Genomic DNA, 13,877 nt, shown 5'->3' with positions numbered 1-13,877 from the left:
GATGTAGAATTAATCAACTACAACCTTTTACAAAATATCCCTTTTCGGCTTTAATAGAATTACTATGACTGAAACAAAATTTCTCTTTTCTATTTTTTCCAAGACAGTGTCCTACTCTGTCACCTAAGCTAGAGTACAGTGTTATGATCATAGCTTATTGCAGCCTCAAACTCCTGGGCTCAAGTAATCCTCCCACCTCAGCCTCCCAAGTAGCTGATCTTACAGGCACATGCCACCATGCCCAGCTAATCTTTCTTTTCTTAAAGTTTTTTTGTTTTCGTTTGTTTTTTGAGACAGAGTCTCACACCGTTGCCCAGGCTGGAGTGCAATGATGTAGTCTTGGCTCACTGCAACCTCCGCCTCCTGGGTTCAAGTGATTCTCCTGCTTCAGCCTCCCAAGCAGCTGGGATTACAGGTGTGTGTCACCATGCCTGGGTAATTTTTGTATTTTTAGTAGAGATGAGGTTTCACCATGGTTGCACAGGCTAGTCTTGAACTCCCAACCTCAGGTAATTCACCCGCTTTGGCCTCCCGAAGTGCTGGGATTACAGGCGTGAGCAACTGTGCCCAGCCTTCTTTTCTTAAAGTTTTAATGACTACAACAATGTCAACATACTAGACTACAGGCAATTCAGCTAACTCTATACCAAACATGTATTTGTTTAACCTATAACTATTCCTAAAAGGTATTTTTCATGAAAATTCAGGAACTCAAGACTATACTTTCTAAGCACCATGCAACCCGACTAAATTGTAGCAAAAGAGTACGTGTCATGATTTTAAAAATAATAATGCCAACAGTCTTCTGATTTGTCAGAGTTATTTGTAAGTGAAACCTCAGTATTTGCTGAATGAATGGAGCACAATTTAAGTTACTAGAGATGCCACTACCACTTTAAAAGGTCCTTTAAGTTAGTTAAAGGTAACAGGTTGGGGCTGATACTTATCAAAGTCTGAGGAGCAACAGTTTGCTTTTTAAAGGATAAAAGACATATGGTAAGAAGATCAGAGCCATTACAAAAATAGTTGGAGGAGAGAATTCAGGAGATTCAAAGATGGGGAACAAATTCAGAAAGCAAATGTGCATTACAAGACATTTCATGTATGCCTTTTCTCTTGAACTGTAAATGATCTGAGGTCAGCATTTGTGTCTTAACGCTTGTTTTATAACTTGCATAGAACTTTGCATAGTGCCTGTGTAGATGGTCAACAAACAGTCCTTGGGCCAGGCACGGGAGCTCACACCTGTAATTCCAGCACTTTAGGAGGCCAAGGCAGGTGGATCACTTGAGGCCAGGAGTTCAAGACCAGCTAGGCCAACATGGTGAAACCCAGTCTCTACTTAAAATACAAAAATTAGTCAGGCGTGGTGGTGGCATGCGTCTGTAATCCCAGCTAGTTGGGGGGCTGAGGCAGAATTGTTTGAACCCAGAAGGTGGAGGTTCCAGTGAGCTGAGATTGCGCCACTGCACTCCAGCCTGGGGGCAGAGCGAGACTTTGTCTCAAAAAGAAAATCTTTGGTTCGATAAATTTTAAACTTTTTGGTAATTTATTTTAAAAAAATCTTTACTGGAGATAATTCTCATACCATACAATTCACTCATTGAAAGTAAAGAGCGCGGTGGCTCATGCCTGTAATCCCAGCACTTTGGGAGACCGAAGGATCACTTGAGGTCAGGAGTTCGAGACCAGCTTGGCCAACATGGTGAAACCCCATCTCTACTAAAACTACAAAAATTAGCCAGGCATGGTGGCAGGCACCTGTAGTCCCAGCTATACTCGGGAGGTTGAGACAGGAGAATCACTTGGACCCAGGAGGTGGATGTTACAGTGAGCTAAGATTGCACCACTGCACTCCAGCCTGGCCAACAAAGATTCCATCTCAAAAAAAAAAAACACAATTACCTACAACTCAGTGTTTTTGTTTTTTGGTTTTTTTTGAAATGGAGTCTTGCTCTTTCGCCAGGCTGGAATGCAGTGGCATGATCTTTGCTCACTGCAACTTTCGTCTCCCAAATTCAACCGATTCCCCTGCCTCCGCCTCCTGAGTAGCTGGGAGTACAGGCGTGGGACACCATGCCCAGCTATTTTTTTATTTTTAGTAGAGATGGGGTTTCACCATGGCCAGTATGGTCTTGATCTCCTGACCTCAGGATCCTCCCACCTCAGCCTCCCAAAGTGCTGGGATTACAGGTGTAAGCCACCACGCCCAGCCCTCAGTGGTTTTTAGTATACAGTCAGAGCTGTACATCAATCACTATAATCAAGTTTACATTTTCATCACTACAGAAAGGAGATCCAAACCCATTAGCAGTTACTCCTCTCCACCTAGCCCTAGGCAATCATAGATCTACTTTACAGATTTGCCATTCTGGACATTTTATATAAACGGATATTATGCGGTCTTCTGTGACTGGCTTCTTTCATCAGCACGTTTTCAAGCATCATCTACATCACAGCATGTATCAGGACCTGATTTCTTTTTATTGCTATACCATATTCCATTGTACAGGTATACCATATTTTCTTTATTCATTCATCAGCGGGTAGACAGCTGGGTTGTTTCCACTTTTTGGCTATTATGAATAGTGCTGCTATGAACCTTCATGTCCAAATGTTTGTGTGAACATATGCCTTCACTTCTCTTGGGTATATACCTAGGAGTGGAGAACTGCTGCTTCATGGGCACATTTGCAATGTTCTCAACAGGATTATCAGCTCTTTGGAGACAGGCTCTTATTTCCTTTATATTTTCCATATCAATGCTGTGCATAAAATAGATACTGTGCTTGTTTAATATTCAAGAGGTGAGAGAAAGAAGTAAGGAAAGGGGGAAAAGTAAGCCCTACAGAATATTAATGTTAAAAATGGACATCATTAACCTAAAATAATACAAAGATAAGATTAGGGTATGTTCAAACTATATTTTTTGGTTCACTGACTTCATTTTCCTACCGAATTAAAATTTTATCTATTATTTGACCTCAGAGTAAGAATTCTGATTCCTTTACTAAACTTTTAGAATGAAATTCCTATAAAGAACCAAAGATAGAGATATTACAATAACTCAGGCAAGGTGAAATAATGAAGGACAGCAAGGAAACAGCAGTAAGAGGAGAAAAAAATGTTTAAAAGAGTTGATCAGTATGAAAATAGACACTTAAGTAGGACCAAATTTCAACCCTGAAAAAAAAAAACCAAGTTAAAAATTTTAAATTATATTAAATTTATGAGTGTTTTCCTAGGCTATAACAAACCTCATCAAATATCTGTGAAGTACTTTTGTCCAAAGAAGAGAAATCAAGACTCACTCCTCTTGCTTTGCCTACGCAGTCAAACAATGCTACATCTCCACCTAGTGACGCAAAAGCACAAAGCTGAACAGGAACTTCCAAGATCATAAACACTGAAACCTGAAAACAATCATTCATTACCGATACACAAAGCCAACACATCTCCACAAAACAACTTCTCCAGGTATGGAATAAAGATGTTTAAACAGTGTTCTTCCATTCACTACAAAACAAAATAACCTAAACCTACTAAATATGCTAATTCCTCATGGAATTCGCTTGCCCAGTAGCATGATTATGACAGTGTTGTTATGAACATGTGCTACACAAATTTAACATGTGAAAGATGGTAAAGCCCAGACAGAAGCAGCCAACTCGAAACACAAAGACCCAGTACGGCTCCTAAAACCACATGCAAATAAGAATTTTTAAAGCATCACTACAAATTATAGTGTATCAATACTATAATTAAGAATTGCATGGTGATCCTTGAAGAACTCAAGTCATCACAATGTAGACTCATACACCCAGCTAGCCAAAAGCATTTTGAGGGCATTAATGGTATTATCTACATGCTATACATCTTTGTAAATTCCTTGGACACAATGCGTGACGCAATGCCTTGGACGCAATACACACTCAGTGAACATTTGTTAAATGGAACGATCCTCTGGCCCATGATGAAGCTCTCAACATGCAGTAAATTACACTGACGGGAGGTGCTCTTTTTGGTGAGACTGGGAACTAGAGCATTAGACTCATTCCCCAATCTAGTTGTGTGTAGGATTCATTACTAAGTTTAAAAGAAAGAGTACAGACTGTGAAAGGAACCCCTGGAAATTCCGAGGCAGTAGCTCTATGTTGAGGCCTGAGAGTCCACATTTTTAAAACTTAGCAGGTTAATTCGGAAGAGAGGTTAGACCACTTTCCTGGAAAATCAAGTCTGAGTCACACTAATTCTGCCACTATCTCTCCCAGGATATGAATGATTATAAGGTATTGGGGTGACAGCATGCACATACTCAAACAGGACATTTCTGTTTAGGTAAAATAATTTAACATAAAAATGAAAAAGCTTTAAAAAATCACCATCAAAACCAAAACTTGGCTACTGGCTTGTAATTTACACCTAGAGTAAAATGTAAATTCTACTTATAATAAGCTTTTTAATCAAACTTTTCTATTTTTTAAATTAGAAATCAAAATTTCAAAAAAGATAATTGCCTAATTACTTTTATGTGCAATATACTGGAGCCAATATTTGCCATTCATCTTTAGAAGAAAATATTAGAAAATTATTATTGCCACTGAATATAAGTGATATGCCTTGTTTTAGGAATCTGTTTTCAAGGGTTTTAAGGTACTGATTATAAAGTAATTAACAAAACTGTAGGTGTGGCTCATACATATTTCCCCAGGTTAAAATATCTAAACTGTAAATACATGAGACTAAAATTTTAAAAGGCTGAGAAGAGGGTGAAGGTTCATACCGCAATCAGCCCAACAGATCCAAACTAGCCATGAATCTGTTTTAAGAAACAGCACACAGGAAAATTTAATAGATAATGGAGGTTGGTTTTTATCAGATTTTCCTATTCAAAATTCACCACAGAACTCTGCCGTCAAATATTCATTAGCCTCTATCCTGAATACATGTTGAGACAACAAATGTAAGAGGCTGGACTAGGATGAATTTGAGTGAGTGCTGAAAAAATTAAAATGAAGGTGCCAAGGCCCCTAACTTTGAGACTAACGGAATACAGAAAATCATAAAGCTGAAGTTTAGGAAACCACTGTCAGAAAAAGGTAAAATGTAAATGACCAGAAAACATTACAAAAGTGCTGATATGCTGTTTTTATTTTTTAATAATCCCACAGCATTGTCAACAGGTAATAATATATATGGATAATGGAAACAATCTGAACAGACATTTTAGAACTATCCTCCCAACAAAGGACACCTAGAAAAACAAGTTCTCAATAGTTTCTCACTTCCTTGATCATTTGTGGATACAGACATGTTGCGGCAGAATATGATCTCCTTTAGCACAATCTGACCTGGGGTTGTCTTGGCTTTGGTTCACAATGAATCTCTTCTGCATCATTTGATATGAGGTTCACAGACTCATCAAAACCAGTGATACTGCCCTTTATCTGCATATTCACTTGCTCATACCTGAATCTGAGATCTATTTTGCAAGTATCTGAAGATGAAGATAAGGTTGATGAGCTACATCATCACCTTCTGCACTATTTGGACCCAGCCACAGTGCACGATGGTAGAAGCCTACAAAGACAACATTGACCCACACCCACCTTCTGGAACTGATAATGCTGTGTTTTAGAAACCTTTTACGTTTCAAAGCAATTCTAATAAGGCATGTCTATCAGCATCCTTCCTACCCCAAACCCATCCTGAGTGGGATCCAATGGGGATTTTTTAAAGCAGTAGACCCTTGCACCTCAACCTCCAAACCACAGCAGACTGAGCAAGTGGGAGCAGAACATTTAACATAAGAATAACCAATCTCCAGACTGATCAGAATCCTAAAACTTGTGATCGTGGGCAAAAAAAGCCCCATAAGTAGAGTTAATTAAATTCATCTTTTGGGAATTTAGGATCAAGATCATGGGCAAAAAAAGATAAGCTGAGTTAATTAAATGCATCTTTTGAGAATTTAGGATCAAGATACTCGGGATAATCAGGCAGGGCGGAAGCCAAAAGGGTACATTGGGAATTATCATGATGTATGAAGGACTAGAGTGCCTGACAAGCTGCCACTGAACCGTCCGGCATACAAACAAAAACAGGTAAATGGAGCAGGCGCAGAGAAAGGCGGAAAGGCCATGAGTTGGCAACTCCAGTTGCAAAGATACACAGAAAACAACCTTGTTTTCTGTTTCCTAATTCCAATTTCTTTATTTTTTGTAATTGAGATGGAGTCTCACTCTGTCACCCAGGCTGGAGTGCAGCAGTGCAATCTTGGCTCTCTGCAGCCTCCGCGTTCCAGGTTCAAGAGGTTCTCCTGCCTCAGCCTTCTGAGTAGCTGGGATTACAGGTGTGCACCACCACACCTGTCTAATGTTTGTATTTTTAGTAGAGACATGGTTTTACCACGTTAGCCAGGCTGACAATTGCAATTTCTATACACTATAAAGTGCTTCCTGTCCTTGAATGATCATGGGACCCTACCAAGTTCTTTTGATAAATCTTTCTTGAGCTTACGTGAAAGAAAGCTGCTACTTGTAACCTGATGAGCCCAAAGTGAGAGCACAAGACATTATTTCTGAAGCAGAACAATGCCACGCACTCTAAGGATACTACTTGTTATATTAAGCAATAATAGCATGTAGGAACAACAAAGCAACTTAGCATTGCTGTGAGAATTGATTTTTATACAAAGTATTTATGTTTATACCTTTAAAATGATCTTCCAGCAGGATTTTCCATTTTATTTCCTAGTTTCTTACAAAGAAAGGAGGGGAAAGGGTCACAATGGAAGAAGGTACCTCCCAAAGGATAATAGGACCTGCTTTACAACACTAATTCTAGCATTCACTACCTGGAGTCTATAATTTGCAGATGTGTAAAGGTAGATATTAACATGCTAAATAAGCATCAAGGAGGCATGCTTCAGTGTTCTGCACGTTCAATTAATGCTATGCGAAATGCGTCTCACTTTTACACATTGATACAACTGTCAAGTCAAAAATAAAAATATTGTCTCTACTCTTCTACATAGGAGTTTTCTGTAAACTGTCTCAAGAGATCTAAGGATGGGAGTGGGCTTAACACTTTCTTTTTTGTGATATGAAATTTCACTCCTGTTGCCCAGGCTGTAGTACAATGGCACAATCTTGGCTCACTGCAACCTCTGCCTCTCAGATTCACGTGATTCTCTTGCCTCAGTGTCCCAAGTAGCTGGGATTACACGCATGCATCACCACGCCCCTCTAACTTTTTTATTTTTAGTAGAGAAGGGGTTTCACCATGTTGGCCAGGCTGGTCTCGAACTCCTGACCTCAGGTGATGCACCCACCTTGGCCCCCCAAAGTGTTGGGATTACGCGTGTGAGCCACCGTGTCCAGTCAAAGCTTATTAAACCTGTAAAACACACACGTATGTACACAAAGAGGCTCGCACACACACACCCACAGAGGGTCGTTTGGGCTGGGCATCTGACTATGCTTAAACCATGTAGGATCTTCACAGCTAAGAAAATCATTAGTAGAGCTGTCATTAAAACACAGAGCCCTTACTCTCAGAACGCACAACATCCAACTACTTAAAACAAAAGGAAGGAAATAAAAGATTAGCTATAGAGATTCTGAGTTAGAAGATTAACAAATCTCAGAGAATAGTGGAAGATGGTAAAAGGCCAGGGCAAAAACACCAACTACTCTAAAACGAGAAAGGCAGCAGTAAGACTTCACTAAGAGTCAAAGGAGGCTGACATTCATTTCTTCATTTCCTTGGCAACACTTGGCGGGTATTGGTAAGAAGAGCTGGTGAGGCCTGGGCCTCTTGAGACCTTCTGATGGTTGTTCCTCGGGCATTTAGGAATGGAGACTCCAGTGCCCTTTAGCTAGAAGATACAGAAGGAATTTCAGGCCTTTTGATGCTCTGTGCCTTCTTTATTCTCTTTCAGTCTTACTTGGAGCTAGAAAGGGCTTTGGCATAAGTATTTGATGCTCAAAAAATTAGGAGGAGAGTCCATAGGAAATGAAGCAGACAGTGACTGGGAACATCTGCTTTGGTCTACAGGGAAAAGAGAGACCTACAGGTTTCCTTCTAGGTTGCCTAACCTATTGCCAGGGTAGAAAAAGTAACTAATGTAAGATCAAACCCCTCACTGGGAAATAAAGGTTATGTATACTTGGCTGGAAAGATCATTTGAATATACAGATAATGAGTATCACAGATTAGACATAGGAAGAACTCCACCAATATTGATACAGAGAACAGGATAGAGGCTTCTACCATTGAGTACTGAATTCAGCCACGAAGGCTGTGTGTGACAGGCATTATTGCCGGAGACAGAGAAATACACAAATACTATGGATTTCATGGAGACAAAGATTAGTCACGATATTTGCAGTTGCACACTTATCTATAAATCTGATATGAATTCAAATATATAAAACAATGTTCTCACTAAATTATGAAAACAGGTCATTTTTATTCTCTTCTCTCTTTTTCCATATTTTCTAAACTTTCTTTGATGAGCACTTTTATTATTTTAGTAATAGGGCATTGGTCGTCTTAACCTTCCTAACTGTGAAAAGGAGTTGGACAATTAACAAAAATGTTGAGTAAAGTGGGAAACCATAAAATGTGATTACTAACATAAACATTAACTTAAAATGCATATTTGAACAAGCAATTTATTTCTCTGTCAATATTTTCATGTAAGGTCAAAGCCTTTCCTTTGAATATGGATCAGTTTGAGGCTCCAGTTTGTCTTCCTTGGATGAACAATACCACGTACATCTATGAATTACAATTACTATTTCTTTAAAGTGCAATAAACTGAAAGATATTTGTGAAGCAACCTGGGTACGAATTCCGGGTAAGATTTTTACTCTATGTTGCCCTGTAACCTAATCGTAATCGTTTTCTTACTCACAGTAATTTTATTACATTTTTAAGAGTCTTTCCAAAGCATTCAACTTGGTTTTAATGGAAATAAGTCTCTTTTTTATATGCACATTTCTTCAGTTTACACTTACACCAATGGCTTGGGTACAAATAAGTAACCCTTAGTAAGCATGCACCTTACCAGGTGGAAGCAGAAGCACAAAAGCATTCCAGAAAACACATATCAACCAAGAGTATTTAGTGTACTGTAGGTAACAGTATGCATCATTTATGAAGGGAATGAAGGATGTCAGAAAAGTTGATTATATGGCTGCTACTTTAGAGGGTTATACACTTTCAGAAACTGAAACCATCCCCACTGTTTTTTTTTTTTCTTTAAGGGAAGATGCTGTTGGGAAATGAAAAACATGGTTTGAGAGAGGCGTGGGAAATGGGGAGCATGCCAGTCCTTCCTGCTTACCCCATGAGTGTGGGGGTGGGATTTGTATGTGTGTACATGCCCGTGTGTGTGTGTGTGTGTGTGTGTGTGTGTGTGTGTGTGTGTTGGGGGAAGTGGAATTTTGAGTCACAGAAGGGCACAGGAAATGCCTACCATTGGATAGGGCTTTACCAGGAACTCCAAGCTTTAGTTATAAGTGAGTGACAGGAATGATTAAATAAGAGGATGTAGTAAACTTTGTTCACAGTACACTAATGGGTATAATATAGTTAATAAGGGAAGGAGAAAGACTGAAGATAAAGCTGTGAGTACAGGAAGAGGGAAGAAAAAGGACAGGGTTGTGGCTCAGGGTCAAAGTTGTAACTAAAAGGGACAAAGCCAATGGGAAGCTATGAGGTAGACGTTAGCATAAACTTCCAGGGTTTTTTCTATGAACTATGTATTGAACCATTCTTCATACGATCTTTAGCTACATTTTGGTACAAAACTTCTGACCCTAAGAGGAGTGATATAAAAGCGTGTAAGAGTAATTCCAGACCTTTAGAAATGTACACCTTACTTAGAGAGATAAAAATAAGTACAAATAGGGCGGGCACAGTGGCTCACACCTGTAATCCCAGCACTTTGAGAGGCCGAGGCAGGCGGATCACCTGAGGTCAGGAGTTCAAGACTAATGTGGCCAACATGGTGAAACCCTGTCTCTACAAAAATACAAAAATTAGCCAGGCATGATGGTGGGTGCCTGTAATCCCAGCTACTTGGGAGGCTGAGGAAGGAGAATCACTTGAACCCAGGAGGCAGAGGTTGCAGTAAACTGAGATTGTGCCACTGCACTCCAGTCAGGGCAACAGAGTGAGACTCCAACTTAAAAACAAATAAAATAAAGTACAAATAACGACAAGGCCAGATAATACGTACTAAATACGAGAGAAGAGCAACACAGAGAGTAAGTGCCATAAAATGATTAGATTCTTTTCACGTTAAGAGTCAAGTCACAGCAGATTCCTCCTTGCACTCTCCTATGATGCCTCTGACTCACTGTAGTACCACTTAATCTCTCTGTTCTATAGACGTGGTAACAGTTTCATAAAACTGTTACTTATCTGGTTGTACTGGTTCTTAGTTAAAAGCTCCCTAAAAATTAGTGAAAGACTTTATTTTTAGAGAAACAATAAGATGATAAAAATGAGTGTTTTTAAAACTTCTTTGATATGATTTGGCTCTGCATCCTCACCCAGATCCCATGTTGAATAGTGATCCTGAGCGTTGGTGGGTGGGCCTGGTGGGAGGTGACTGGATAATGTGGGTGGATTTCCCCCTTGCTATTCTCATGATAGTGAGTTCCCACATGATCTGGTTGTTTAAAAGTATGTAGCACTTCCTGCTTCTCTCTCTCTCTCCTGCCACCATGTGAAGATGTGCTTACTTCCCCTCTGCCCTTCTGCCATGATTGTAGGTTTCCTGAGGCCTCACCAGGCATGCCTCCTGTATAGCCTGAAGAGCTGTGAGTCAATTAAACCTTTTTTCTTTATAAATTACCCAGTCTCAGGTAGTTCTTTATAGCAACATAAGAATGGACTAATACATTTATCTTGAAGAATTTCAAACACATACCCAAATACACAGCATAGTATAATGAACCCCATGTGCCCATCAACAGCCTCAAGAGTTTTCAGCAAATGCCCAATCCTTTTCACTTCTCTCCCTGTGTATAATTTTGAAGCAAATCTCACGGAAAATATTTTAAAATACCTCTCTCAAAGCTAGTATTCCTTTATAAAAATAAAACCAGGCCAGGCATGGTGGCTCATGCCTGTAATCCCAGCACTTTGGGAGATCGAGACAGGTGGATCACCTGAGGTTGGGAGTTCAAGACCAGCCTGACCAACATGGAGAAACCCTGTCTCTACCAAAAATACAAAATTAGTCGGGCATGATATTACATGCCTGTAATCCCAGCTACTAGGGAGGCTGAGGCAGGAGAATTGCTTGAACCCAGGGGGCGGAGGTTGTGGGTGAGCTGAGATCGCACCATTGCCCTCCAGCCTGGGCAACAAGAGCAAAACTCCGTCTCAAAAAATAAAAAATAAAAAACACAACCAAATACCAATTATCGTACCTAAAAAGTTAACATATTTTTAATGTCAAATATCCAGTCTTCAAATTTCCAACTGTCTTATAAAAGCCTGAAATGACTTCTAAAAATATTTTATAATTTATGCCAGAAACAAATGAAAGCACCAACCTATTATAGAATCAATGGCATAAATGAGAAGCCAAATGATGTGTCTGACACCCAAGGACTGTCTACTGGAAGTAAACCTGTCTACAGCCTTTACTGTGCACTAGCATTGCTTTAGGGGTTGTACATACATGAACCCATTTAACTCTACAATATAGGTGAATTACCAAGAGCATCACCTTACAGATGAAGAATGTGAGGCCCAAAGAGGTTACTTAACCATGTCTAGTATCACCAGCTAATATGAAAAGGTAAATAAAATGTGTTCTATTCATACAATCGAATATTTTTCAGCCATAAAAAGAAAAAAAGTACTGAAAGGTGCTATCACATCGATGACCCTTGAAAATGTTATGCTGAGTGAAAGAAGCCAGTTACCAAAGACCACATATCATATTGTTTTGTTTATATGAAATGTCTATAATAGGAAAATCTATAGAGTCAGAAAGTAGATTAGTGGTTGTCCAGGACTAGAGAGAAGGGTAGAAGGGAGTGACTGCTAATGGGTCCAGGGTTTCTTTCTGGGGTGATGCAAATGTTCTACAGTTAGATTGTGGTGATAGTTGCACAACTCTGTGAATACACTAAAAACCACTGAATTGAGCACTTTAAATGGTGAAGTTTATCATATGAGATTATATCTCAATAAAGCTATTTTTGAAAGTACATTCTCAAAAGATTTAAAATTTATCAAACCAAGGAATATTTATTAATCACCTACACAAGCACTACACTTGGTTCTATGCAAGCTACAAAACAAATGTAAGACATAAACCCTGACCTCAAATTGGTTATAGTTCAAGAGCAAAGACACACATGCCATATATTATAATTCACTTTTGCTTTCTAAATTGTGCCCTTTTCTCAAAGGGGAAATCAACTGTCTGAACCAAGTTTTTGTTTTATAAAAGGTACTGAGTTAGGGCGTAATGAACATATAAGCTATGACAAGACTGATCCTTTTCTCCTTGCCCCTGGAGGCCTTTGGAGGTTCCGATCAACCACAAAGTTATCTTGTGAGAGAGCAACCAATAGGCTTCCTGGAGAGCTGAGGCTGGGTTGATTCACCTTGTAACTGAAATAACGTAAGTAAATGTGTTGTGACTCAAAGGAGGCCAGGGCAGCTTGACAAGCCTAGGATAAGCTAAAACCAACAGGTCTGGTCCTCCTCCCTGGGTTTGGGAATGCTCAGGGTAAACAAATTACAGAGGTTTTCTTTGCTATGACTGCTAAAGAGCAACGAAGATCCTTGATGAAGATCAGAGAATTGCAGCCATGAAACTTGTGAGTGTTTAGAGAAGGGAGATAAAGGCCAACATAGGAGATACAATCTGCAGAAAGGGACAATTTGGGGATCTGAGGTTACACAAAGTAATCATAACACTGAAGAAAACTGAAGAGGTCCCTGGTGGATCGTTCACAACCAGGAAGGTTTCTTGGAGATAGCATTTATCTTAAATGAATAATGAGAAAACTGCTGTTCAAACTCAAAGTGTCTGGGTACCAGGGACTTACGGATATAGGGCTTGGTTCTTCCCAGTGGGTACTGGAACAATATCTAGCATAATGTCCAATGAACCCATAAAGCTTACATGCCACATAGATTCTAAAGCTAGATGTGAACAACAGAAACATGTTTAAATTTTATAGATGTGAATTCAGCCTAATTTTATGATAAGAATTTGGATTCTCTGAGAATTTCAGATAACAGTGGCAATCAGAATCTCAAATGTTTACTGTCTGAGAAAGAACTACAAATGAAACTCTAATCAATAAAGTAGAAACTCACATTTTGAGCATTACCAATTATGCATCTTTCCTGAACAGCCTAGAAAGAACATTTCATCTGGATCAAGCGGCTTGGGCCCAGAGTGATCTGATGAATCAGCAGACTGCACTGCAACATAACCCTATAGCCAAGCTGCTTAAAATAAACCACAATCCCATTTGAACTACAATCGATACCATTACAATGGTCTCCTTACCTTTCACCACATCCGCTACATTACAGGTGGGATCGATACTTCCTATGTGTTTAGGATGAGCAGGGTTTGTGTCATCGCCAAATAGAAGTGCTAGACGAACACAAAAGGAAAGGGAGGGGATTAAAACACAGCAGGCTGGGCTGGTCATGCAGGGAAATATACGGGCTTATGTTTGGAAAGGATCTCTTACTTGTAAAAATCATTTTTGCATCCACAGCAACTTACAGCAATGGAATACACACAATTGATGGGTGAGCGACTTTTATTGGCCAACGAAGGAGGAGGATGTGCTTTAAGGCCTGTCTATTGCAGCCAACAG

At 39.5% G+C, this 13,877-nt stretch overlaps 1 protein-coding gene across 2 annotated transcripts in view; it reads right to left on the bottom strand.

Moving 5' to 3' along the window:
* Positions 1 to 13,877, bottom strand: part of PDK3 (pyruvate dehydrogenase kinase 3) — an 81,849-nt gene that overhangs the window by 27,693 nt on the left and 40,279 nt on the right. For both annotated transcript variants that reach the window (XM_032286154.1, XM_032286153.1), the window contains exon 5: positions 13,559 to 13,648. In XM_032286154.1, coding sequence (XP_032142045.1) covers positions 13,559 to 13,648 — 90 coding nt within the window. The remainder of the gene's footprint in view (positions 1 to 13,558; positions 13,649 to 13,877) is intronic.

This window comes from Sapajus apella, unplaced genomic scaffold, assembly GCF_009761245.1.
Source record: "Sapajus apella isolate SASKATOON/1434 unplaced genomic scaffold, GSC_monkey_1.0 scaffold17, whole genome shotgun sequence".
In the NCBI taxonomy this organism is placed as follows: domain Eukaryota; kingdom Metazoa; phylum Chordata; class Mammalia; order Primates; family Cebidae; genus Sapajus; species Sapajus apella.
This window is presented reverse-complemented; position numbering and strand designations above follow the sequence as displayed.